The sequence below is a fragment of the Peromyscus leucopus genome, chromosome 7, assembly GCF_004664715.2.
Source record: "Peromyscus leucopus breed LL Stock chromosome 7, UCI_PerLeu_2.1, whole genome shotgun sequence".
Lineage (NCBI taxonomy): Eukaryota > Metazoa > Chordata > Mammalia > Rodentia > Cricetidae > Peromyscus > Peromyscus leucopus.
In genome coordinates, this window is record NC_051069.1 from 98,866,728 (window position 1) to 98,893,701 (window position 26,974).

General features: G+C 41.3%; 1 protein-coding gene across 4 annotated transcripts in view; it reads left to right on the top strand.

Moving 5' to 3' along the window:
- Nucleotides 1-26,974, top strand: part of Setd2 (SET domain containing 2, histone lysine methyltransferase) — a 106,635-nt gene that overhangs the window by 62,211 nt on the left and 17,450 nt on the right. For all 4 annotated transcript variants that reach the window (XR_005092045.1, XM_028886868.2, XM_028886867.2 and 1 more), the window contains 5 exons: nucleotides 1,142-1,190; nucleotides 3,021-3,201; nucleotides 5,171-5,840; nucleotides 14,137-14,271; nucleotides 22,698-22,837. Coding sequence is in view for 3 of the 4 variants with exons in the window: in XM_028886868.2 (XP_028742701.1) it covers nucleotides 1,142-1,190; nucleotides 3,021-3,201; nucleotides 5,171-5,840; nucleotides 14,137-14,271; nucleotides 22,698-22,837 (1,175 nt within the window). In the remaining variant the exon portion in view is untranslated. The remainder of the gene's footprint in view (nucleotides 1-1,141; nucleotides 1,191-3,020; nucleotides 3,202-5,170; nucleotides 5,841-14,136; nucleotides 14,272-22,697; nucleotides 22,838-26,974) is intronic.

Consider the following 26,974-nt stretch of genomic DNA (forward strand, 5'->3'; position numbering starts at 1 on the left):
CACAGATGGTAACCAGGCAATATGGGTGTGGTCACTATTACACAGCTGTAAAGGGAGAGTATCATGTACCATTGAATGTGTAAGCTTATCAGTGATTGGCTTACTTCACTCAGTAGCTGGGTAAGAACTGGTGCCCGTGCACTGCCTGGTGGACTAGAACAATGTGGAATTGTCAGACAGCGAAGCATGTTCTGCAGAATTACATGGCAAGTAAATGTATTTCAAGACATAAAGACAGTTTACATTTTTCATGATCAATTTTGGTACAATACTAGATGCCATTTTGGGAGTATTGATGACCTAATAATAGTGCTACCCCTCCCTTCCCTCCCTCCCCCCTCTCAACAGCTGTGTGAAAGTAGATAATTTGTTCATTAGCAAGGTTTTTGCAGCCATAGAAAAATATACTGAATTGCCCAGCGTATGCAAAGACCCTAAATTGTTTTCTCTAGCATGGCAAAGGATGGTAGTGGGGATAAAGCGTAGTTCAATAGTGAAATGCTTTCCTGGGTTATGTGGGAATGGGGATAAAGCATAGTTCAATAGTGGAATGTTTGCCTGGGGTGTGTGAGAGAAACTGGTTTTCATCCCCAGCACCATTTAAACAATAAACAACACAGAAAAAAATATGCTGACTAGCAGGAACTGTCTTTATACATGTAATTTTCAAAGTATTTTTTAAACTGAGTTACTGTTCTTCGTGAGGATGGTGGGTGAGACATTAGAATTATCCTTAGGAATAAACTCAGTAAAGGAACTATAGATGACTTCTGTTGTATTTTTTGCAGGAATATATATATATGCAAAGTGCATTCAGGAATTAGAATTCTCAGGAAGTAGATTCTTGTCAGAAACAGTGCCTTAGTCGTTTATTCTGCTGTGTTGCGAGTGTGATAATACAACCTTGGTAAATGTAAAATATGTACACATACATCTCCTTTTACTCATTTTCATAGGGCTAGTTCCTGTTTGATTTAAAGTCATATGTATTAGATTTTAGAGAATAATTAAATATCAACCAATCTGTTCTCCATGTGTTGTTTTCCCTGCCTCCTCATACCTTTATGGTGTTATGAAATCTATCAGTTTCAAAGAACCCATATATTTATCCAAAACTATTAACTCACCTTTTTCCCCCCAGGAGGTGTATCGAATTCCAAAGAAAAGTCAAACCGAAAAGGAGAGCACAGGTAGGTTGAAGAATACTTGTGTAGGTTGCTTTATAAGAATTCTTTAGGTCATTGAGGAGGCAACTAATAAACACTTTAGTTTTCTTCCTTTTGAAATAAACATACATAGAAAAGTGAAACATTGGCTGTAATAGTTTGGGAACTTACCCTGTATTCTTTCTTAGTGGAGTTTCCAAAGGAGATATTTCTCACACTGCCTGCGTTGTTACTTTGGTAACTTACCCTTCATTCATTTGTCCCTGTAGAACAGAGATTATTTGTTTTCCTGCTCCTTCAGTGCTGGGATTGAACTTAGGGTTCCCCACATGCCAGATAAGTCCACCACCACTGAGCCCTAAAGTAGACATTCAAATAACATTTTTTTAAGAGTTATGTGTATATGTTCTTTGCCTACGTACATGACTGTTTACCATGTGAGTGCCTGGTGCCTGTGGGAGACCAGAAAAGGGCTCTGGAGGAGCCTCTGGAACTGGAGTTAGGGGAGGTTGTAAGAAACTAAATAGGTGTTGAGAACTGAACCCTGGTCCACTCTAAGAGCACCAAGTACTTATTGAGCCATTGCCAGACTCTTAGATTTTTTTTAAGAATTATTCTTTTATCTTTGTGGGTAGTGTGTGTGTGTGTGTGTGTGTGTGTGTGTGTGTGTGTGTGTGTGGTACCCTCAGAGGCCAGAAAAGAGTACCAGATTATCTGGAACTGGACTTCCAGGTGGTTGTTAGCTGTTGTGTGGGTATTTGAAATCTAATACAAGTCCTCTGCAAGAACAACAAGTGCTCTTCACTGCTGAGCATCTCTCCCACCGCAAAGTAGACATTCTTAACTCTATATTATATTCCTAGAGGTCTGTGGAGCAGTGTTTTCCCTTAGCTGTTTACATGTAGAGTTGTGTGTGCATGTATATGTATACTTTACCAGGGAAGGCTAAAAAAAGTCTTAACCAGATTGTCAAGAAGTCAGTGACTACTGAGAAAGCTCAGAATCATCATTAGAGATTCGCTCAGAGATCGTTCAAGTTCCATGGTAGTCGTGGTTACTTGATTTTACTGCCTTGTTGTATCTCTAACAGACTTTAAGGAACTAATGCAATGAATTCAGTTAATGGCTTCTTGAATCCCTTCTAGCAATGACCCAATGTTGCTAGAGTGAAACCCCCCCCCACTGTGTGTGTGTGTGTGTGTGTGTGTGTGTGTGTGTGTGTTGGCCTTTACCTTATTTTAATAAGCATATGTTTTATACTTTAAATAAAGACCTATGTGGTATTCTTCACTCCATTGTTACATCTTGTGCACATTTTAAGGTTCTACTGGTTTATTTTTTTCATAGCCAAACTTCCTACAAGGGGCAATAAAGAACTTGTGTAAGAAAGAAAATAGTGCTGGGCATTTTTTTCTTGGTAGAAGCAGTGACATCAATGTAAAGTAATTAGAGGCTACCAGTCTAGGGTTACCTACATTAGGCCATTAGCACTATACTCAGTCCTTAATATCTGAGGGTTGTCTCCAATGTTTTCTAAGTATCTAGTCTAATCTAGACATGGGGAACTGCAAAGGGTGATCTTGAATTTTTTCAGGAGCAGTCTTTCATATAATAAATTCAGTTTTCCCCTTGCATGTGAAATCTTCCTACTTAGTTTAAGACTTAGAATGAGGAAGTAGGAGTTTAGTTTTCATTCCTCAATGTCCAGCAGCTAAAAACTAGAGCCTTTAAATGCAAAGTCAGTACTAAATGAGGGGAAGAATCCATACATTTTTGTTGGATAGAAGTTTTATTATATACTTAACGTGTTATTTTCCTACTAAAATAAACTTTAAAAATAACTTATATCCCTAGTAACTGAACGAGGAAGGGATGCTGCTACCTTCAGAGATCAAACCATTCCAAAGACTCCTAACAGGTCAAGAGAGAGAGACCCGGACAAGTCAACTCAGAATAAAGAGAAAAGGAAACGAAGGGGCTCTCTCTCACCACCCTCTTCCGCCTATGAACGGGGAACAAAAAGGCCGGATGACAGGTGAGTGTGAGTTTTTCTTATTTGGGCAAATGCAAAGGTTTGCAAGTCAGGTCACAAAGGCAGACATGAAATGGAGGGGTGGAGGACTGGTGAGATGGCTCAGTAGGTCAAGGAGCCAAACCTGATGGTCCTTAGTTCAGTCCTGGTGAAGGGAGGGAACCTGCTTTAACATCCACATTTGAGCTCTGGTGCCCATACACACACCACTTGCACAGTAAATAGAGTAGAATAGACTTTTTTTTTTTTTTTTTTTTTAAAGTAGGAGGACTTGTTGGAAAAAGGAGGATTTCAGAAGGAGGAGGATGGGAATGTAAGGGTGCCACACTAAAATTCATTATATATGTGTGTGAAACTCTGAAAGAGTTTAAAAGAAAATGAAGCCACAGAGATCGCTCAGTGGGTAAAGATCTCATTGTCAAGTCAAGCTTAGCAACCTAAGATCTTTTCTCAGGACTCACATGAGGGAAAGAAACACCTAAGCCCCTCAAGTTGTTCTCTGACTTTCAAAATTGTATTATGGTGTGCCTACTCATATATGCATAAAATAAATAAATGGAAGACAGGTTTATTTAACAACAACAAAAAACAGTTTCTAAGTTAAGACTGGGCACATTATAGCATACAGCTATAATCCCAACATTTTTGTGACAGGTAGGAGTATTGAAAGTTCAGAGCCAGCCTGCTATATATAGCAAATTTCAGGCTAGCCAGAGTTACATAGTGAGACCCTGTCTCAAAAGATAGGCAGGCAGACACAGACACTAGTGGATTTTAGAATTAGTATCTTCTAGATAAGTAAGTATAAAATTTTACTGGGGGTTGGGTATTTAGCTCAGTGGTAGAGCGCTTGCCTAACAAGCACAAGGCCCTGGGTTCAGTCCTCAGCTCCAGGGGGTGGGGTGAGGGGGTATTTTACTGATGAGTCTTAAAACAGATTTTTTTTCATAATGATAGATGTGAGGAATAATAGTGTTGCAGTTTATATTTAAGCACATATAGTTATATTTTATTGATCTGTTTTAGAAAGGATCTCACTATGTTGACGGGATTGGCCTAACTTAGAGCCTGCTTCCTTAGCCTCCTTCCTGAGTGCTGAGATGACAGCTGTCAGCTAGTGCTCCGGGCTTTTGTTGTGTGTTGGGATCCAGCTCAGATGCCCTGCTGGACAGCAGGCACGCTGCTGACTGACTGTAGGACGCTCGGAGCACTGGATTAGATTGATACGGACCATTAATTTCCTTGTGTCACTTTTTCTTTTCTTCTTTCTTCTTTACAAAGAAATGGGTTTCATCGAGTTAAAGTTTTCCAATCTCAGTATTTGTGGTTACAGAATCAGCCTCAATTCTAAAGAAGAATAGGAGGCTGGTTTAACTAAGAATAGAGATAGAATTATTCAAGTGTTGGATTTCCTGGGAGTTCGTTCTGGCTGCCAGGCTTCTTACTTTTTGTTTGTTTGTTTAATGGCACGTCAGAATTAAACACAAGGCCTTGTACATGGTAGACACACACTCTACCACTGAGCTATATTCCCCAACCCAATATATTTTAAAGATTAATTTTTTTAAAATATGTGTGTGCACAAAGGCATGCACATGAATGAGCACCTTTGAATGCCAGAAAGCATTGGATCCTCTTAGAACTGGAGTTATAGGCAGTTGTGAGCTACCTGGCGTGGGTGCTGAGACCTGTACTCTGGTTCTCTGCAAGAGCAGTGTGGGCTCTCAACTGCTGAGCCATCATTCCAGCCCCCTTTCTTTGTGTAGTGCTGGATGCTGAATTTAAGCTAGCCCTTGATAACAGTTCTCATTAACTAATTTTGAGTATGACTTTTAGCCAATGCCAAATTAGACTTAATGTGGTTAGTGGTTACTTCATGATTTGAGAAGAAATATCAATGAGTGCCTTACTGTTTTATAAATCTTTTGGATTATATCCATTATTTGGTAACCTTTTATGGTTTTCTTTGTAGATATGATACACCAACTTCTAAAAAGAAAGTACGAATTAAAGACCGGAATAAACTTTCTACAGAGGAGCGCAGGAAGTTGTTTGAACAGGAGGTAGCACAGAGGGAGGCTCAGAAGCAACAGCAACAGATGCAAAACTTGGGGATGACGTCACCACTACCCTTTGACTCTCTGGGCTATAATGCCTCTCATCACCCCTTTGCTGGCTATCCACCAGGTTATCCCATGCAAGCTTATGTGGATCCCAGCAACCCTAATGCTGGAAAGGTGCTTCTGCCCACACCCAGCATGGACCATGTGTGTTCTCCCGCTCCTTATGACCATGCTCAGCCCTTGGTAGGACATTCTACAGAATCCCTTGCTGCCCCTTCATCAGTGCCAGTGGTGCCACATGTGGCAACCTCTGTGGAAGTTTCCAGTTCACAGTATGTGGCTCAGAATGAAAGTGTGGTACACCAAGACTCCAATGTTCCTGTAATGCCAGTACAAGCTCCAGGCCCAGTCCAAGGACAGAATTATAGCGTTTGGGATTCAAACCAACAATCTGTCAATGTACAACAACAGTACTCTCCTGCACAGTCTCAAGCAACTATATATTATCAAGGACAGACATGTTCAACTGTCTATGGTGTGACATCTCCTTATTCACAGACAACGCCGCCAATTGTGCAGGTAACTAATATTGGAACCTCTCCTTTATATTTTAAAGTCTGTTATTGCCATGAGAATTAAATCTGGTATAAGAGCAAGCCTGCTGTTGATGACCTGATCTCACTTGAGATGTTAATTAATCTGATAGGAAGGAAGAAGTGCTGCCATTCATTATTTTGTCTCTTGGTGCTTGCTAGGGATGAAACCTTAGGCCTTATGCATAAAACTCATCGAGCATTCTCCCACTGAATTATACCCTAGACCTTGGATCTGTTGCATCTATATTGATTATCTACTATGTAAAATGTTAGGGGTGGGGTGGAGACTAATACTTTTGGGGGCGGGTATCAAGACGGGTTCTCTCCATGTAGCCCTGGCTGTTCTGGAACTCACTCTGTAGACCAGGCTGGCCTTGAATTCACAGAGATCCGCCTGCCTTGCCTCCTGAATGTTGTTCAATCCCTGTTATTTTCCATAACAACACACAGGGTGCTAAGAGTTATACATTGTGATACTCTTGATAAAATAATCCATGACATACAAAAATGTAAATTTGCTGAAGATTTATTGCTTGTATTTAGTATGGCATTTGAAAAAATTTATCATAAACTGACTTTTCACTGTAGTTTCACATTAAACAACAGCTCATTTTTTTTTTTTTCTTTTGATTTTTCGAGACAGGGTTTCTCTGTGTAGCTTTAGACCCTGTCCTGGAACTCAAGCTATAGACTAGGCTGGCCTCCAACTCACAGAGTTCCTCCTGGCTCTGTCTCCCGAGTGCTTGGATTAAAAGGTGTGCACTACCACAAGTGTGCCCATCAAGTAAAGAGATTTAATAGTGAATCATTTTTTTGTGTCTCACAAATATGTATGCCTTTTGCATTATTTCATTTAAACTGAAAACCAGTTAATGGCTTAAAGTTTGAAGTACTTTCTGCTAAAAGCCTGTTAAGGGGCCGGGCGGTGGTGGCGCACGCCTTTAATCCCAGCACTCGGGAGGCAGAGTCAGGTGGATCTCTGTGAGTTCAAGGCCAGCCTGGTCTACAGAGTGAGTTCCAGGAAAGGCGCAAAGCTACAAAGAGAAACCCTGTCTCGGAAAAAAAACAAAACAAACAAACAAACAAAAGCCTGTTAAGGTGTGTGTGTGTGTGTGTGTGTGTGTGTGTGTGTGTGTGTGTGTGTGTGTGTTTACATCATTTCCTCCCTTCCCTTTCTTCTCTCCCTTGTACCTCCCCATTCAAATTCCAGTCTCTTTTTCTTTCTTTAGTAATTACTTTAGTAATTGCATTCCTGAATATATAACAACCTGCTTATCTGTATGGTACTTATATATATTTCTTTCAGGGCTGACCATTTGGTATTGGATAACCAATTGGTGTGCTGAGGCCGTAGCTTCATAGGTAGCCTAGGTTTGCCGCCTTCTGCCTCAGACCTACTAAGTACTTCCACCATAGTCAACTTTTTTTTTTAAGCAAAATACCTATCATTAATGTTGATATTTACATCTGCAGATTCGCTGGCTTAGAAAGGGAAAGAAAATATTGAACATGGGGTGGGAGGAGTTCATGTTTTTCTTTAACTATATCTACTAATGTTATGATTTGGGGTGATTATTTAGCTCAGGTGCTGATAAAGTCAGCATTTTTTTAAACCATTTACTTTGGGATATTGTTCTGTGAGTTATTCCTGGTGGCAAATTCTCATTCTTTAAACATTGCTTTTGCATTTAAGAAACAGGTCAAATTTGGCACTTAATATTATAAATTTAGATGCTGCTATTTGAAATCAGATTGCTTGTTGCTAATATTTGGAGCCAGCCTGCAAACTAAAGAAAGACAGCTCTATTCTGTAGTAGTCGGCGCATTAAAGTTTCTGCATGGAGCTGGAATGCTGGCTTAGTGGTTAAGAGCACTTGCTGCTCTCCCAGAGGACCCATGTCAAACGTTCTAAGGTATCTGATACTTTCTTCTGGCCTCTGAGGGTCCCTGCACACACATGGCATTGATTCATACAGATACATACACATAAATAAAAATAATTTAAAAAAATAAATCTTTAAAATTTCTGATTAGTAAGCTGGGTGGTAGTGGTGCATTCCTTTAATTCCTGACACTTGGGAGGCAGAGGCAGGCAGATTTCTGTGAGTTCGAGGCCAGCCTGGTCTACAAAGCGAGTTCCAGGACAGCCAGAACTGTTGTACAGAGAAACTCTGTCTTGAAAACAGAAAATTCTGCATAGTGAGCCTTAGTTAATTATCTTGTCAAGACAGTTTTTTTTTAAATAGAAAACCATTTTTTTATTTATTTTTCTATTATCAGCTTGATATAGTATAAATTCTTTTTTTTTTTGTTTTGTTTTGTTTTGTTTGTTTTTCGAGACAGGGTTTCTCTGTGTAGCTTTGTGCTTTTCCTGGAACTCGCTTTGGAGACCAGGCTGGCCTCGAACTCAGAGATCCGCCTGGCTCTGCCTCTCGAGTGCTGGGATTAAAGGCGTGCGCATAAATTCTTATCCTAATAGTGAAATGTTTCATTGAGGCTTGCCCAGTAATTGAGTAAAACCAAAACTTATTATAAGCCACAGTCATCCCAGGGTCCCCCCTGCTATATAGCTTCCCTGGTTCTGTGGGTTGCAGTCTGATTGTTCTTTGATTTATATCTAGAATCTACTTATGAGTGAGTACATACATGTTTGTCCTTCTGTGTTTGGGTTACCTCACTCAGGATGATATTTTCTAGTTCCATCCGTTTGCCTGCAAATTTCATGCTGTCATTGTTTTTCTCTGCTGAGTAGTACTCCATTGTGTATGTGTACCACATTTTCTTAATTCATTCTTCAGTTGACAGGCATCTAGGTTGTTTCCAAGTTCTGGCTATTACAAATAGTGCTGCTATGAACATAGTTGAGCATGTATCTTTGTGGTATGATTGAGCATTCCTTGGGTATATGCCCAAGAGTGATATGGCTGAGTCTTGAGTTAGATCGATTGCCAATTTTCTGAGAAACTGCCATACTGATTTCCACAGTGGTTGTACAAGCTTTCATTCCCACCAACAGTGGAGGAGTGTTCCCTTTGCTCCACATCCTCTCCAACATTGATTATCATTAGTGTTTTTGATCTTAGCCATTCTGACAGGTGTAAGGTGGTATATCAGAGTCATTTTGATTTGCATTTCTCTGATGATTAAGGATGTTGAGCATTTCTTTTAATGTCTTTCAGCCATTTGTGATTCTTTTTTTGAGAATTCTCTGTTTAGCTCTTTAGCCCATTTTTTAATTGGATTGTTCAGTATTTTGATGTCTAGTTTCTTGAGTTCTTTATATACTTTGGAGATCAGTCCTCTGTCAGATGTGGGGTTGGTGAAGATCTTTTCCCACTTTGTAGGCTGTCTTTTTGTCTTATTGACCATGTCTTTTGCCCTGCAAAAGCTTCTCAGTTTCAAGATATCCCATTTATTAATTGTTGTGCTCAGTGTCTGTGCTGCTGGTGTTATATTTAGGAAGTGATCTCCTGTGCCAATATGTTCAAGAGTACTTCCTACTTTCTCTTCTATTAAGTTTAGTGTAACTGGATTTATGTTAAGGTCCTTGATCCACTTGGACTTGAGTTTTGTGCATGGTGACAGATATGGATCTATTTGTAATCTTTTACATATTAACATCCAGTTATGCCAGCACCATTTGTTGAAGATACTTTCTTTTTTCCATTGTATAGTTTTAGCTTCTTTGTCAAAAATCAGGTGTTCATATGTATGTTGATTAATGTCAGGGTCTTCAATTCGATTCCATTGGTCTGTATGTCGGTTTTTATACCAGTACCAAGCTGTTTTTATTACTAAAGCTCTATAGTAGAGCTTGATGTTAGGGATGGTGATGCCTCCAGAGGTTGCTTTATTATACAGGGTTCTTTTAGCTATCCTGGGTCTTTTGTTTTTCCATATGAAGTTGAGTATTTTTATGAACATGGTGTCACTGAGGGTCAAGGAATTTAGCCTTGACAATACTAGGGTTTTCCTCCCTGTTGAAGGCTTGCATGCTTGGCCTCTTGTTTTCTCTAATAACATGTTTTACCCTGGTACTGTTTTTTGTTTGTTTTCTCTAAATTTGTATTTGGGCTTGGTGTGATGGTGCGTGCTTGTAATCTCAGAATGGAAGAAGGCTGAGAAGGGTAATAAGTTCAAGGCCAGCCTGAGCCATATCGTGAGATCCTGCTTTCAGAGAGTTGGGGATAGGATAACTGTTTTGATCTAGCTTTTAAAGTGTTTTGTAGAGTCAATATTAAATGCTTGTAACACAGATAATGTGGGATGATTATGAAATCTATCCTGTAGGAAATAAAGATGACAGATTCTGTGAAGATTTCTTAGTCTGAGTAATATAGAAACCCTCTACCATGGTTTGGCAGAGGAATGTCGTCTGACATTATCTAAATGGATCACTTTAGTTGCTCTGAGAAAGAAAGACAAAGTTAACATAATTTGCTAATAAATTAGATTGGGAAGGAAAGCCAGATTTTTTTTTTTTAACTAAAACAGCTGACAATTTTATTTTCACATTTCACAGTATCAGTGAAAGTTGCACTTTTTTTGCCCCACTTCTCTCTGTTCGGAAGGAGAAGCCTTCCTGTCATGCAACTAGAAAATACACAGGTTCAGCACCATCATCTCCCTGGTGAAACAAAACAAGAAGTACAAAACTGATAAAGAGCCTTTCTGCTCTTATCTGTCTGGCCGAGTCATGCCAGGCCGAGTGGGCACCACATAGGTCGAGCAGGAGGTCTCATCATTGGAGGCCCAGGCATCATGGGCATGTGGCCTCCCATGGGTGGTTTCACTCCAGGAGCAGTTCCCACGGGCATTATCGCAGGAGTAGGAGGGCCCATCATTGGCATCATGGGACGTCCTCCCATGTGGGGTGCAGGTATCATGCCAGGACGAGGAGGACCCAGGAGACTGCGGGGAGGTGGGATCATGGCCCCCACAGGAGGGGGAGGAGAAGGAGCAGAGAATGGAGCTGGAGGTATCTTTCCTTGTTGAAATGCAGCCATGTTGTCAGTCCGGCCTGGGGCCTGCTCTTCCATCCCTTGCTGGTAGTCAGCTGTCTTTCACATTCTCTTTGTTTCTGGCCACTGCAGTATGTCGTCCTCACAGATGGAGAATCATGGGTCAGATACCTATCACAGTAGTCACAATAAAACTTAGGCATGTTGCTCCGCAGGCTTTGGACGCCCAGATTTTTTTTTTAGACAGTCCTCTGCAGTAACTAGTGTTAAGCTTTATGGGCTACAAAATTCCATTTAATCAATTTCCTGCCTCCAGTCACTCCGAAACATTAAACTGAAGTCAGAATTACAAGCATATAGAAATGTACCTGTACTCTAGCTGTGCTTCTCCTTTTAAACATTATAATCTTTTGCTGCTAATAACTTCTTTATTGACTTATTATTCTGGATATATATTAAGTTAAAAAATGTTTGATAGCATATTTCCTGTTTTACTTTGATTTGGGATCAGAGTCCAGCCTGATTTCATTTATCCCCTTGTGACATCAGGAAGTATTTAGGGGCAGTTTCATTGAAAATTCAGTCTCAGGACTGGAGAGACAGCTCAGAGGTTAAGAGCACTGGCTGCTCTTCCAGAAGTCCTGAGTTCAATTCCCAGCAACCACATGGTGGTTCACATGGGCCCTCTTTTATCATGCATGCAGGTAAAACACTATGTACATGATAACTTTTTAAAAAGAAAAGGAAATTCAGTCTCCTATTAACCTATGATTTTAAACATCAGAGGTTATGTCCCAATATTATGTTCTGTTCAAGGAAGGTTTGGTTTCACATTTACAAAGAGGCAGAGAATAACAGTACACGTGGGGAAATAACCCAAGGACCATTGCCAGTGAAAAACTGAGTATCATTTCAAGGGGAAAATATTAACTAGAAACACTTTTCCTTTGTTAGACTAAGTTTTCTTCTTTGGTCCTAAGTAGAGGATTTAAGCTATAAATTTGGATACTTAAGACAGTTATGATAACTTTGAAATTAACTACCTAGAGATTACAATATCTCTTAGAAGTTGGTACAGTATCTCTTAGTACTGGATGAATTCTGATGCATATTATCCTTTTTAATGTTAATCTTTTTTAAAAGTTTACTATATTTTGTGTATAAACATGTATGATAGGGCAATCTAATTTTAAGAAAAATATTTCTAGCCAGGCGGTGGTGGTGCACGTCTTTAATCCCAGCACTTGGGAGGCAGAGCTGAGGCAGATCTCTGTGAGTTTGAGGAAAGTATGTCTAGACCAGAGAGAAAGCTCAGTGGACAGAGTTCCTGCTTCACAAGCACGATGGCGTGAGTTTGACCCTTACTACCCTGGGACAGATGGAGGTGGAGACGAACTTCCTGAAGCTGTCCTCCGACCCACACATGTATGCCATGGGATGCACACTAATAGAGACTAATGCACACTAAATAGCTGAGTGTTAGAACTAAATGGGTCTGTTACCACACCTGGCAGGAAGGCTTAAAGGCCAGGCTGGTTTAACTGGTGAAGACTTATTGCTACCAAGTTTGACAACCTGAGCTCCATCCTTGGAACCTACCTGGTAGAAGAAAAAGCCAACTTTTTCATACTGCTTGGGTTTTTTCTGGCATCATGTAGACATCTTTTAATTTGTATTTGTATTGATGTTTTTTTCCCTACTTGATAGTATCTCAGTCCCAGGGCTCAAAACTCTTCCCTTGAGTAAAGTATCTAGATCTAGTCAGCTCTGTAAACAGTCATCACCTGATGGTTTTTAAAGCTTTTTGACACATTCTCTTTAATAGAATTTTCAATGGTTGAGGAGTAAATGTGAATAGATTTAAGTCTTAGATATAATCCTTATTTCTTATGAGACTCTAGAGGTAAATAAATGCCTGCATCTGATGCAGTTAGGATTGAGAGGTGGAAGGGCTTTTTGGATTCATTCCCTGTAGATTAAAATTTTTAGATCATTATATTCCTCTATCTTCGCTGTAAATAAAAAGAAGTTGGGGGCAATTCCCAAAAAGAGCAAAATGGACAGAGAAGTGTGTGTCTCTAAATCCCTGGGGTAGCACTCATCACTCCAGTTTCCCTGAAAATTAAACAATTAAACAGTTTCTATGAATAAAAGAAGAGAAAGGTTTGTGTGCTTGTTTACTTCTGTGCTAAATACATTGATGTGAGATTGAAGTATATGAATTATTCGATCATACCCATCTTTAATCTCGGAACATGGGAGGCAGAGGCAGGGGGAATCTCTGAATTCAAGGCCAGTCAGAGCTATATAGTGGGATGCTGTCTCAAGAAAAACAAACAAAAATTTTCTGTGTTTGAAATAAAATTATTATATACCTTTGAATCCAAATATAAATATAAAATGTACCTTTTTTTTTTTTTTTTTTTTTTTTAAAAAGTGTGTGTGGGCCGGGTAGTGGTGGTGCACGTCTTTAATCCCAGCACTCGGGAGGCAGAGCCAGGAGGATCTCTGTGAATTCATGGCCAGCCTGGTCTACAGAGCGAGATCCAGCACAGGCACCAAAACTACACAGAGAAACTCTGTCTCCAAAAAAAAAAAAAAAAGTAAATTTTGGATGGAATGAGTAAGATTTTTTCCGGCCTCTGTGAGATTAAGGGTTGAACACAGAGCCATAGTCTCCTAACTCACAGTGCTGTCTTACATGCCAGTCTCTTGACTACAGTGAAGAAAATGAAGTGATTTTAGTATTTTCTTCAATAGACTCACTGACCTGTGACTGTGACATCAGTCCTGGTGGACTTCCTATTAGTCAGGCTAATACAGTAATAAATAGTAACACTATTTATTTACCAGGTAGGGTGATCCTAAGAAATTGCACAGTAGTTTTCACAAGGCTGCTTCCTTCTCATCTTTCAGAATATCATGTGATTTTGATACAGTCTATTTTCATTTTTAGGAGTTCAGTCTCCTGATACATAAATTGAGTAAGAGGGAGTAGATAATCCATTTCCATGTGGTTTTGGTTTGGACCACTCATTTAAAACCTATTACCCGCCGGGCAGTGGTGGTGCACACCTTTAGTCCCAGCACTTGGGAGGCAGAGCCAGGCTGATCTCTGTGAGTTGGAGGCCAGCCTGGTCTACAGAGTGAGATCCAGGACAGGCACCAAAACAACACAGAGAAACCCTGTCTCGAAAAAACCGAATGAAAGAATAAGAGTGTGTGTGTGTATACTGTGTCATTGGAAGTCAGTTACTATGCCTCACACAGTACAATCTAGAAAATATAAATTACGACTTTGTTTATTTTGTCTTTTAGAGTTATGCCCAGCCAAGTCTTCAGTATATCCAGGGACAGCAGATTTTCACAGCTCACCCACAAGGAGTGGTGGTACAGCCAACCTCAGCCGTGACTACAATAGTTGCACCAGGGCAGCCTCAGTCCTTACAGCCTGTAAGAAATGTTCCACTTGTTAACTCTCATTGGGTGTATATCTTGTCTTTACAATTTTTTTTCCTTTTATTTTATTTTACAATACCATTCAGTTCTACATATCAGCCACAGGTTCCCCTGTTCTCCCCCCTCCCACCCCCTCCCCTTACCCCTAGCCCACCCCCCATTCCCACCTCCTCCAGGGCAAAGCCTCCCCCGAGGACTGTGATCAACCTGGTAGACTCAGTCCAGGCAGATCCAGTCCCTTCCTCCCAACCTGAGCCAAGTGTCCCTGCATAAGCTCCAGGTTTCAAACAGCCAACTCATGCAATGAGCACAGGACTTGGTCCCACTGCCTAATTGCCTCCCAAACTGATCAAGCCAAACAACTGTCTCACCTATTCAGAGGACCTGATCCAGCTGGGGGCCCCTCAGCCTTTGGTTCATAGTTCTTGTGTTTCCATTCGTTTGGCTATTTTTTTTTCCAATAATTGAGTAAAACCGAAATTTATTATAAGCCACAGTCGTCCTAGGGACCTCCATGCTATATATATAGCCTCTATGGTTCTATGGGTTGTGGTCTGATTGTTTTTTATTTTATATCTAGAATCCACCTATGAGTGAGTACATACCATGACTGTCTTTCTGGGATTGGGTTACCTCACTCAGGATGATTTTTTCTAGTTCCATCCATACAATTTTTTTTTTTTTTTAATATTCTTTGTAATTTATGTAGCCACCAATTTTTACTTGGATACCATGAAGGTCACACATTTTGTGAAATTGCAGCCACATGTATTAGCTAGGATTTTTTTTGTTACTTACTTTGATTAATCTTATATTTTTATGTATTATCAACTTTTGAAGTAATAATTTTCTAGACACAGGCAAGGAATGATGGTGTAAACCTGTACTTACAGTACTCTGGAGGCAGGAGGATCATGAGTTCAAGACGGGCCTGGACTACACAGTGAATTGAAGGGCAGACTGGGTGTCACAGTCAAGCCCTTGTCTTAAAAGAACTAATTTTGGGCCAGTGAGATAATTAAATTAGTAATGTCTTTGCTGTGCAAGCCTGACAACCCAGGTTCGATCCCCAGAACTTCTGTGAAGGTGAAAGGGGAGGAGAACTGATAACAGAGTGGCCTCATCTCGCCCTGTCATGTGGCATGCATGTGTCTGTACACACACAATAATAACATTGCAATTTTTTTTCCTGGAATACCTATTAGTATTTGCTGAGTACTAGAATATGACATATAATGGACTAGGTTAGGGATGTAGAATTATGTAACATACTTCACTTTGTATGTGGTGTGATATGTATAATATTGAGAGATATTTTTGATTCCTGAAATGTATATAGAAGGATATGATAAAATCTTGAGGAAATACTAGTTTTCAATAAAATGGGATTGCGATGGAAGGGGAAAGACTAAATAGAAGTAATGTGATTATATTGTATTAGAACACTTGACAGTTCTAAAGAGACTCTTGTAGCAATCTGGCAGTTGATGGTGACTTTAAAGAGACAGGAAAAGTAGTGAAGATAGAATTAAAATGCTTTATGTGGGGCTGTAGAGATGGCTCAGTGGTTAAGAGCACTGGATGCTCTACCAGAGGTCCTGAGTTCAATTCCCAGCAACCAACATGGTGGCTCACAACCATCTGTAATGAGATCTGGTGCCCTCTTCTGGCCTGCAGGCAGAACTCACTGTATACATAATAAATAAATAAATCTTAAAAAAAAAAAAATGCTTTATGTGAAACAATTTGAAAAGTAAACTAAATGAGCCTATAAGGAGGTTTGCTCTGCTAGGCATTGTGAATATGATAAGATTCTTTTCCTATTATAAACCGACATTCTAAATAAGTAAAGTGATGGTCACCATTTATCTTAGTCACTATTCTATGGATGTGAAAAGACACTATAACAGGCAACTCTGATAAAGGAAAACATTTAATTGGAGGCTTGCTTACACTTCCACAAACAAGGACACACCTCCTAATCCTTTCAGACAGTGCCACTCCTTAGTGACTAAGCATTCAAATGTATGAGCCTGTGGGGGCCACTCTTACTCAGATACCCATATTCCACTCCCTCGCCCCCACAGGCTCTAGCCATATCATAATGCAAAAATACATTCAAACTTTAAACGTCCCCATAGTCTATCAGTCAACATTATTTAATGGTACAAAGTTCAAAGTGTCTGAGACTCAAGGCAGTGTCTTAACTGTAATCCCCTGTAAAATCGAAGGAAAAAAGCAGGTCACATACTTTGAATATACAATGGCACAGGATAGTGCTATGCCCAGAATGTGGGGACTGAATCCAAATGCAAAAGCAAAGCGCCTTTATTCAAGCTCAAACTTGGGCTCCCTGTCTGTCCAACGCAGCAGTGAGAACAGAGAGCTCAGAGCTTGGTTGGGGTAGGGTTTTGATTATAGCAGAGGTTGGGGTTAGGAGATTTCTAGGGTTCAGGACCCTAATTGATTGACATTTGTTTAGGGGTATCTTTGCAAAAGGGGATAAGTGTGTGTTGGGCTAAGGGACATCTGGCAATCGATCTTATCTATAACAGTTGAAACATTAGGTATTTTTCTCCTAGATGGGAATGTTAGGTATTTATCCCTTGGATGCTGATTGGCCCGTTCTGGGGTGGTGCCAGTTTATGGCTTTTCCTGGAACTGGGTGTTGCCTTAAGGCCTACTCTCTAGCTGGTTTTTATTGAGCCTGTGAGCGCAGTTGTATAGCCAAGCTGCCCTGGGCCCCACAATAGGCATTACAATTTCACATGGGAAGAAAGGAAGCATAGTGAAGAAATACTGGACCATACATAGCAAGACTAAAAACCAACCAGGCAAAATCTAACTTCTGCATCTCCATGCTGTTGTGATGCTGCATGTGGGGGTCCCTGGCTGGTTAGGTTATCCCATGAGTGAGGGAGAACATGTCAAGGAAAACATCCAGGGCACATGTAGTGGTGGGCGGAGGTACGTCATTCACAACCCAGGTGCTGCATTCGCGTGGAAATTGTAAGTAAACTGCAAAAACTCTGGGTTTGGTGTCTCGGGTTTCAGCACCAAAATGTTAGTAAATTGGTGGCTGAAACGGCAAGGAGACAGTTAAGCCCTAGAGGGTGAGCTATCCCAGACACCTTGAGCTACTTAGAACAAGAGCTCTGCCCTGAAGGTGTCCCAGACACTTGGAACTGTTTAGGACAACTGTGTTGGCTGGGACTGCAAAGAAACAGCCCAACCTTGGAAAGGAAATTTTTCTGATTTCTCAGGAGAGTCAGGCCTGGAACTGCTTCAGCAGGGAAGGGTATCCTGACTCTTCGGGAAAGTCAGGATATACCTGGTGTGATGGGCGATGGTCTCCCCACAGGACACAGCAATCCTACTCCTCTCCTGGAGAGCCACAGTCTCAGGCTCAGTGTTACCAGCTCTCTCTTGCTCCGTCTACCAAGGGTCTTCTGTTCAGCTACCCTTTGCTCAGTCCACTATGAGACGTCCCAGCAAGGTTCTTTTGTGCACCAGTGAATGAGGGTCTTCACCCAAAACTCTTGAGAAAGGTTTATTTGGGAAGGAGGAGTCCAGGAGAGTAGCTGCCTCTACCAGGGTGGAGAGACCAGCTCACAACTAACCAGGCAGGGCAGTTTATATAGGATGTCCAGGGGGCAGAGTCAACTGTGATTGGTTAGTTTATTTTCTGCCCGGGGATTGGCCAGTTTTGTGGGCAAGGGGCAGAGATGGCCCTGATTTCAGGTCCAAACTGTGTTTCTGTCACTGGCCTTTCTTGGCTTTTTGACACTAGCTCTAAGGGAACATTTCTTTCACTGACTCTGATTCTAGGGGCCAAGATTGTTATTTTGGTACTAGTTTCAGAGTCAGAGCATATTTCCTGGGTTCTGGGTTCGGGGATAAAGTGTTCATTTCTCTGGCTCAGGTCCCAAACACAGGCTGTGTTTCTTCCCCTGGGCCCTAGGGCCAGGATTCTGCTGTCCTGCTCTGTGATTGGTTGATTTCACAAGTCAGTTGGACAGGGCCAGAGATGGCTCTGATCTGAGCTAAACTGTGTTTCTCTCACTGGCCTTATCTGAGCCATCCTTCCCTAATTCTGGGCTCTGGGGTCAGGGTGGGTTTCTTTAGCCAGCCCCTCTTCCCTACAGAAATGAGTTTATTATAATAGAGAGATGAAGAGAAAGAGGGAAAGACAGAAGAAAAAAGAGAGGAAGGGGGATGGAGAGGGCACACCTCGTGGGAATGGAGGGAAAGAGAGTGGAAGAGAGAGAAGGGAAGGGTTTTTCCTTAAAATCAGGCTTTTACATCAGGCCACAGGGCAGCCCCAATGGGCAGGTTGTTTCCAAGGGGCGGGTCAGAATATTAACACATGCCTCGTGTCTAAACACTCTTAAGATGTCCACCTCCTTTCGGATTTGTGATTGCAGCACACTTCTCTCTCGGCTGGTTCCACACCTGTTGTGCAGCTTTCCTCAGCAGGTATCCCACGACTCTGGCATCTCTTAACATCTTTGGGTCACCATTACAACCCAGGCTTCACCTTCACACCTTCTGTGCAGTAGCCTTTGTAGGCCTCTGCAGAGGGAGATTCCACAGCCCTTTTCTTGTATCCTTGACTCTAAAGCCAGAACCTGCCAAGTTCTGCTACTTACGGGACTGGAACTTGTCCCCTTTATTCAATTACATTTGTATCAGCTTTCTGTTGATGGTGTCCTTCACTGTTTAAGCTTTTCTTTAATTCCTTTTCACAAGTTGGAAGCTTGGCTGGGTGGGGTCTTGCCCTGAGGCCACCACTCCATTTATTCCATTTAGCATCCGGCTTTTCTTTAAACTTACTATCTCCTTGTGCACTGACTTAGCTTCATGATACTTCCTGTTGCTTCTTTTCTCCTCAAACAGTGCATTTTGTATTTCTTTTTCCAGTTTGCTCCTTTTTATTATAGTCTGCATATGAGAGATTACTAATAACCACACAACACAATCAGGCACCACTGAGAGCAATGCTAGGCTCCTGCTAGTGTGGCCCATCAAGCCCTGCTTACAGCATTCAACTACTTTCCGAATCCAAAGTTCCAAAGTCCACATTCCACAAACAAGCAGCATGGTCAGGCCTGTCAAAGCAATACCCCACTCCTGATACCAACTTCTTTCTGTCTTCGTCACTGCTTTATTGCTATGAAGAGACACCATAACCAAGGCAGCTCTTATAAAAGAAAGCATTTAATTGGGGGCTTGTTTCAGAGGTTTAGCCCATTATCATTGTTAGTTTTATGTGGTGCTGTTATTCATTAAGTGGTGCTGTTTACCATGGGAGCAAAGCTACGAGGTACGACAAAGCCCACTATAAGAGTTTGTTAAGGAAAGATGTGCTTAGGCCTATGGAAATGATTATACAAGGAGAGAGAGGAAGAGGATCCCCCCAACACATGCGCAAATGGGCTTATGTAGCTATGCCACGCATGTGCATAGATTATGTGATTACGCTTCGTGCAAATTAGGTGACCATGCAGCGCATGGATTACATAGGATGCAAGGCCCCTTGTTGATTGTTTAAAATTGGTTGGCTACTGGGCAGTGCATGTGCAGTCATGCAGCTGGGGGAGTAGCCAGTGGCCAGGAATTCCTACAGTCACCACATCAGGGAACATTGTGGCTTGTATGGTACTGGAATAATAACTGAGAGCTGAGGGGTAAATACTGGGTTTGGCATGGGCTTTTAAAACCTCAAAGCCTACCCCAGTAACATATTTCTTCCAAGAAGACCACACCTTCTAATCCTTTCAAACAGCGCCACTCTCTGGTACCTAAGCATTCAAATATATGTGCTGATGGGGACCATTCTTATTCAAACCACCACACTTTATATCATATTCAAAGTAGTCAAAGTGTAGTGTCATTAAAAAAACATTGATAAGCCAGCACTGTGATACAGAGAAAACCCTGTCTCAAAAAAACAAAAAAAGCTGGGCGGTGGTGGCGCACGCTTTTAATCCCAACACTCAGGAGGCAGAGGCAGGTGGATCTCTGTGAGTTTGAGGCCAGCCTGGGCTACCGAATGAGTTCCAGGAGAGGTGCAAAGCTACACAGAGAAACCCTGTCTCGGGAAGGAAAAAAGAAAAAGAAAAAACAAAACAAAAATAAAACCCTGATAAGATTAATGAAGTTGCTTGTAACTTGTACCTATAATCTAGCACTTGGGAGACTGAGACAGGAGAGTTGACATGAATTTTAGGCTAGTCTGAGAGGTACATAGTGAGTTCTAAGTCAATCCTTATTTCAAAAAGAAAAAGAAAAAAAGACATTTAAGGATTTGATTTGAGGAAGGACAGAACTGTTTCTAGATAGGGGAAGGATGGCAGTCACTAATAATTTGGAGTAATCTTAAGGGACACAGAAGTTTTGAGAAAAAAAAATTTTCACTTGACTACAGAGACATTTGGGAATTAAGGAAATGAGTCTTAAGCTGGGCCAAATCTTCAACTACACTAAATTGGGTAGGGGTGTACTAAAGAATGTATGGACTAGGAATGTTGACTGTTTAAAAGTGAAAGCATTTCATCTGAGTCTGGAGTCTGGGGTCTCTAACTATTGTAGAAATAAAGCTGAAAGTTATTCTTCATTGTTTTACATAGACTGGACATGGGAAGATATATTCAGATAGTAATTGTATTGATTTCAGGGCTGCTATTACAGAGTACTCTAGACTGGGTGGCTAATCAGCAGAAATTAATTTGAACAGCTCTGGAGACTGACCACCAGGTAAAGGTGACAGCAGAGCTGAGTTTCCCGAGGCCTCTGCTCAGCTCGCAGCAGCAGCAGCAGCAGCAGCAGCAGCAGCAGCAGCAGCATCTTCTTGCTGTGTCCACACACACTCTGCAAGCTTCCTCTGCTGTCATGTTGTTTGCTCATGGCTGCTCTTGACTTCCTTGAACCTTAATTACCTACATCAAGGCTTTTTCTACCACTAAGGTCACAGTGACATTGAGGCTTTAACACACGAATTTTGGGGAAACACTTTGGTCCGTTACAGTGATTATTGGGTTTTTGAAAGTATATCGTTGCTGGATATGGCTTTGTGGTTAAGTACTATGATTTAAAAGTGTAGTTACGAAAAAAACAAATAATAATGGAAATTTCATAACTATTTTTTAAATGTACAGAAAAATATACAGTGGATAAAATGTTACTATTCTGCTTTCCAGGTTTGTTATCATTGATGCAAGCCTACCTAAAGCCAGCCAGCTAGTCAGCCTTCTGCAAGCTTTGTTTCCCTCTGCCCGCCCTCCCTCCCTCCCTCCCTCTCTCCTTCCCTCCCTCCCTTCTGTCCTTCCTTCCTTTCTCTTTTGTTAAGATTTACTTACTTATTTAGACAGGGTCTCTCTATGAAGCCCTAGCTGTCCTAGAACTTGCTAGGTAGACCAGACTGGCCTGGAACTAACTCAGAGAGAGATCCACCTGCCTCTGCCTCCAGGTGCTGGGACTAGCAGTAGGCACCACCACACCCAACTATTTTTATTTTAGTGTATGGGTGTTTTGCCAGTGTGTTTGTCTGGCATGTATGTCTATGTGTGTCGCCTCATAGGTTACAAGAAAGGCATCAGATACCCAGGAACTAAACAGTTGTTAGCTGCCATGTGGAGACTGTACATCACATCCAGCTTTTCTTTCTTTCTTTCTTTTTTTTTTTAAATTAAAAAAAAATTTTATTCATTTATATACCAACCACAGGTCCCCGCCCCGCCCCCCCCCCCCAAGGGTGAGCAAAGTGTCTGACCATAGGTAATGGGATCCAGAAAGCCAGCCCATGCACCAGGGATGGATCCTGATCACATTTTCAGGGGCCTCTCAAACAGACCCAGCTACACAACTGTCTCCTGTATGTAGAGGGTCTAGTCCAGTCCCATGCAGCAGGTTCCACAGCTATGGTCTAAAGTTTGTAAGTTCCTATGAGCTTAATTCAGTTGTCTCTAGATTTCCCCATCGTGATCTTGATTTCCCCACCCCCGCTCATTGAATCCTCTTCCCTCCACATCCAGCTTTCCTGCAAGAAAAACAAATGCTCTTACTACCCACTGAGTCATCTCATCAACCTCAGTATCCTGGAATTTTATGCCATTAGCATTGTCTTTTGTTGTTGTTGCTTGCTGGTTGGTTGGTTTGTATTAAAGTTGGTAAATATTGCTATAGATAACATACTGTTAAATATTTTTAAAGTGTGATACTTTGAATTTTGAGCTTGGGGAGGTCCCTAAGGGTTTTCATATGTATCATCTTGTTAGCTCTTTCCCATAGTATACCTTTCCTTTATCCTTTTTAAGGCAAACTGAAAGTATACTTTTTATATTGCTTAAGTGGGCATTTTACTCTATTGTGACATATTGAAAGAAATATCACTGATCAAAAATACACTTTTTTTTTTTTAGCCTGAAATGGTTGTAACAAATAATCTACTGGATCTGCCACCCCCTTCTCCTCCAAAACCAAAAACTATTGTTTTACCTCCCAACTGGAAGACAGCCCGAGATCCTGAAGGGAAGATCTATTACTACCATGTAATCACAAGGTAAGAGGTTTCCCTGGGCGTCCCAGATCTAGTGTGACTTGGTCAGTTATGCTGCCAGCATGGAGTTTGATAGTTATTGGCTTCCCACTGGCCTACAGGACTACTGAATTTCTAGAATTTCTTCTAGGAAGGGCAGAGGTGTGTGTGTGCCAGGTCACATGTCTTTGAGGGATGGATGCACACATGAGCACTCAAAGTCAGTCTAAGGTAGTGTTCCTCAGAAGTCATCCAGCTGTGTTTTCTTTGTTTAATTTGCTTCTGAGACATCTTCTCTCACTGGCACTTGGAGCTGGCTAATTCGGCTAAGGCTGGATGTCCATCAAGCTCCAGAGGACCACCAGTCTTTTTTCCCCCAGTGCTTGGATACAAGTATGACACCATGTCCAGATTTTTATGTGGATTTTTGGGATAGAACTCAACCTAGCTATCTCTCCATGTGTGCCCCTGGCCCCTTTTGACACAGGGATTCATGTAGCCCAGGCTGGCCTTGATTGCCTGATCCTTGAATGCCTGATCTCAAGTGCTGGGATTAGAAATGTGCACTGCTGTGCCCAGCTTCATAATCACATCTGAAAATGCATGATAGACTTTTTGTTCTTTTAAAATATGCGTTGGTATATCCATCCCATTGCGTTTATTTATAGTGTGTATGTGTGCATAGTACCCAATGTACTATGTCATGTATGCAGATGTCAGAGGACAATGTGGAGGAGTTATTTCTCTTCTACGGTATGTGTCTCAGGATTTCAAGTCATTAGGCTTGATAGCAAGTGCCTTTTCTTTCTTTTTTTTTTTTTAATTTTATTTATTTTATTTTACAATACCATTCAGTTCTACATATTAGCCACGGGTTCCCCTATTCTCCCGCCTCCCACCCCCTCCCCTTACCCTCAGCCCACCCCCCATTCCCACCTCCTCCAGGGCAAATCCTCCCCCGAGGACTGTGATCAACCTGGTAGACTCAGTCCAGGCAGGTCCAGTCCCTTCCTCCCAGCCTGAGCCAAGTGTCCCTGCATAGCAAGTGCCTTTTCATTGCTAAGCCATTTCATCAGCCCCTTTGGTATATGGTATGTGTTTTGTTTTATAAGACAGGGTTAACTCTGTAGCCCTGGCTGGCCTGAAATTGACTGTGTAGACACAGGGGTGTCCTTGAATTCACAGAGATCTCTGCCTGTCTCTCCTGAGATCAAAGGCATGTGCCACCACATCCAGTCTACCATTTGGTGTGCTTTTAACTTACAGAATTTTTAAGAAAGCTAAAGAATTTTGGTGGAATATTTTGTTTGTTTTTCAAGATAGGGTACTATGAAAGCCAGGCTGGTCTGGAACTGAGGATGACTGCCTCTACCTTCCAAATGCTAGAATTATAGGCATGCGCCACCAAGCCCCATTGAGGTTATGGAGGTTAAATACAGAGCTTTGTGCATGCTAGGCAAATACTCAGCCAGCTGAGCTATCTCATGAGCCCTCATTGTGTTTTCTTTTTGTTTTATGAGACAGGGTCTGGCCTTGAACTCTCAGCAGTCTTCTCTCTCAGCTCGCAGAATGCTAAGATTAGAAGTGTGAGTCCACATCCAGCTTGGGGATTTTAAAAAGGTAGTGACAGGGCTGGTGAGATGCCTCAGTTGGGTGAAAATGTTTGCCACCAAGCCTGATAACCTGAGTTCAATCCTCAGGACCCTTGAGTTGGAAGGAGAGAAACCTGGCTCCTAAAAGTTGTCCCTGACCTTCACACATGTCACCTGCGCACCTGTACACAAATAGTCATAACTTTTTCTCCAATAGAGGGATCTAATCTAACATTGTAGATGTCAGTAGTCTCAAGCAAACCTTTTCTGTAAAAGACTAGGAAATAATTCCTCAAGCTTTGTTGATTAGGCAGTCATTGTCATAATTGTCCAGTTTTGTTGGTATTATATAAGCAATTATAGGCAATTTCTAATCCTCCTGATTCTACCTCCCCAATGCTGGGATTAAAAGTGTTTATAACAGTAGGGCTGGAGAGATGGCTCAGTAGTTAAAGAGTACTTATTGTCCTTTCAGAGCATCCACGCTCAGTTCCCAGAACCCGTATCAGTGCCTCACAACCACCCACCTCTAACTCCAGCTCCAGGGGATTTGACACCCTGTTCTGGCCTCTCTGGCCACCAGTACATGCACACATGTATGCACACATGTATACAACATGCATTCTCTCTTTCTCTTCCTCCCTCCCCCCCCAAAATTTAATAAATTTTTTTAAAATGTGTGCATCATCAAATCTAGCTTTTTTTTTTTTTTGCCAGTTGATGATCTTGAAGATGTAATATGTGACAGCTCATCTGTATTTCCAGTCTTAGTGTTGAAATAGAACATCTCTGTTAGATTACTGGCCATTTCTCCTCACTTTATGTTCATATTGTTAACCTATCTTCATGGATACTAGAAATAACTTTTGTTTACAATATCTTATGAAGAAGTTTACATTTTTCATAGGCACAAATTCTGTCTCACTTTCTCTCCGTAGTCCTTGGAGAGATTGCTTAGGGGTAAAGAGCACTTCTTATTCTTCTATAGGACCTGAGTTTGACTTCCAATATCCATGTCAGGTCCATAATTCTCGCTTTAGGGGATGTAATGTAATGCCTCAGGCCTCTGCAGGCACCTTCACTCACATGTACATACATACCTGCATGCAGACATATGCACCCATACATAATTTACACGCCTGTAATTCCAGCACTCAGGAAGCAGAGGCAGGCAGATCTCTGTGAGTTCGTTTGAAGCTAGCCTGTTCTACAAAGCATGTTCCAGGACAGCCAGGGCTATGCAAGAAACCCTGTCTTGAAAAAATTTAAAAAATAAATAAATAAACACACACACACACACACACACACACACACACACACACACACACATATATATATATATATCCTTATTATTATTAAAATATCTTTAGTGCCTATGGTGGTACATACCTGTAATTTAGGTATGTCGTCCTTTAACTCAAAAAATCTTGAGTTGAAGGCCATCCTGAGTACATAGTGATGTTCTACAAAAAAAACAATGAAAAGCAAAAAAATTATAAAAATGAGAACTCCTTATGTTGCTGACTGAATATATAGTGACAAATGAATGTCTGCAAACTTAATTAGCACTTTTTTCCCACACCAAAATAAGCTTTCCTCTTACCTTTCTTTTCCTCTTTCCCTATCTTTCTTCTTCCTCCTCTTACTTATTTAAAAAAAAAAAAGAAAGAAAGAAAAAGAAAAAGAGCAGTCTCACTATTAGCGTATGCTGACCTCGAACTCATGATCTTTTAGCTTCTGCCTCCCACATGCTTGGGATTTTGAGTGTTCTCTAACCGTGCATAGTACAAGGCCAGTTTTTAAAGGTGCATGATAATTCTTCCAGATATTTTTAAAAAAAATAAAAAATAAAAAAAAAACAAATTTGTTTCCACACTAAAATTTACAGATGCTCATGCTTCATTATGACAGTAGAAATGCTGCTGTTGTGCAGGTTCATAGACTGCATCTGAGCCTGCTCTCCACTCACTCAGAGTGGGTCACATCAAGATTAGTGTGGTAGGAGAGCCGAAAAGTGCAGTGACAGTATTGACCTGCCAGAAAAGATGCCAGCTCTTTGTGGCTTTTTGTTTATGTTTTGGTTTACTTATTGTGTGCCTGTAGTCGTGCGGGGGTGGGCAGAGGCAGAGAGAGAACACAAACATGCTTTGGATACATTTAGAGATCAAAAGAAAAATTTTGGGAATTTGTTCCTGCCATCCACTTTTTTCTTTCTTTCTTTTTGTTTCCCCCCTAGACAGGGTTTCTCTGTGTAGCTTTGTAACCTGTCCTGGGTCTCACTGTGTAGACCAGGCTGGTCTCAAACTCAGAGATCCACCTGGCTCTGCCTCCCAAGGGCTGGGATTAAAGGTGTGCGCCGCCGCCGCCACCACCCAGCCTCACTTTTTTCTTTTTTAATGTGTATGGCTATTATGCCTGCATGTATGTCTATGAACCACTTGTATTCCTGGTGCCCACAGGCATTAGAGCCCTGGATAGAAGAGTTACAGGTAGTTGTGAGCTGCCATGTAGGTGCTAGGAATAGATTCTGGGTCATCTGTGACAATAACTAGTGCTCTTGAGAACTGAG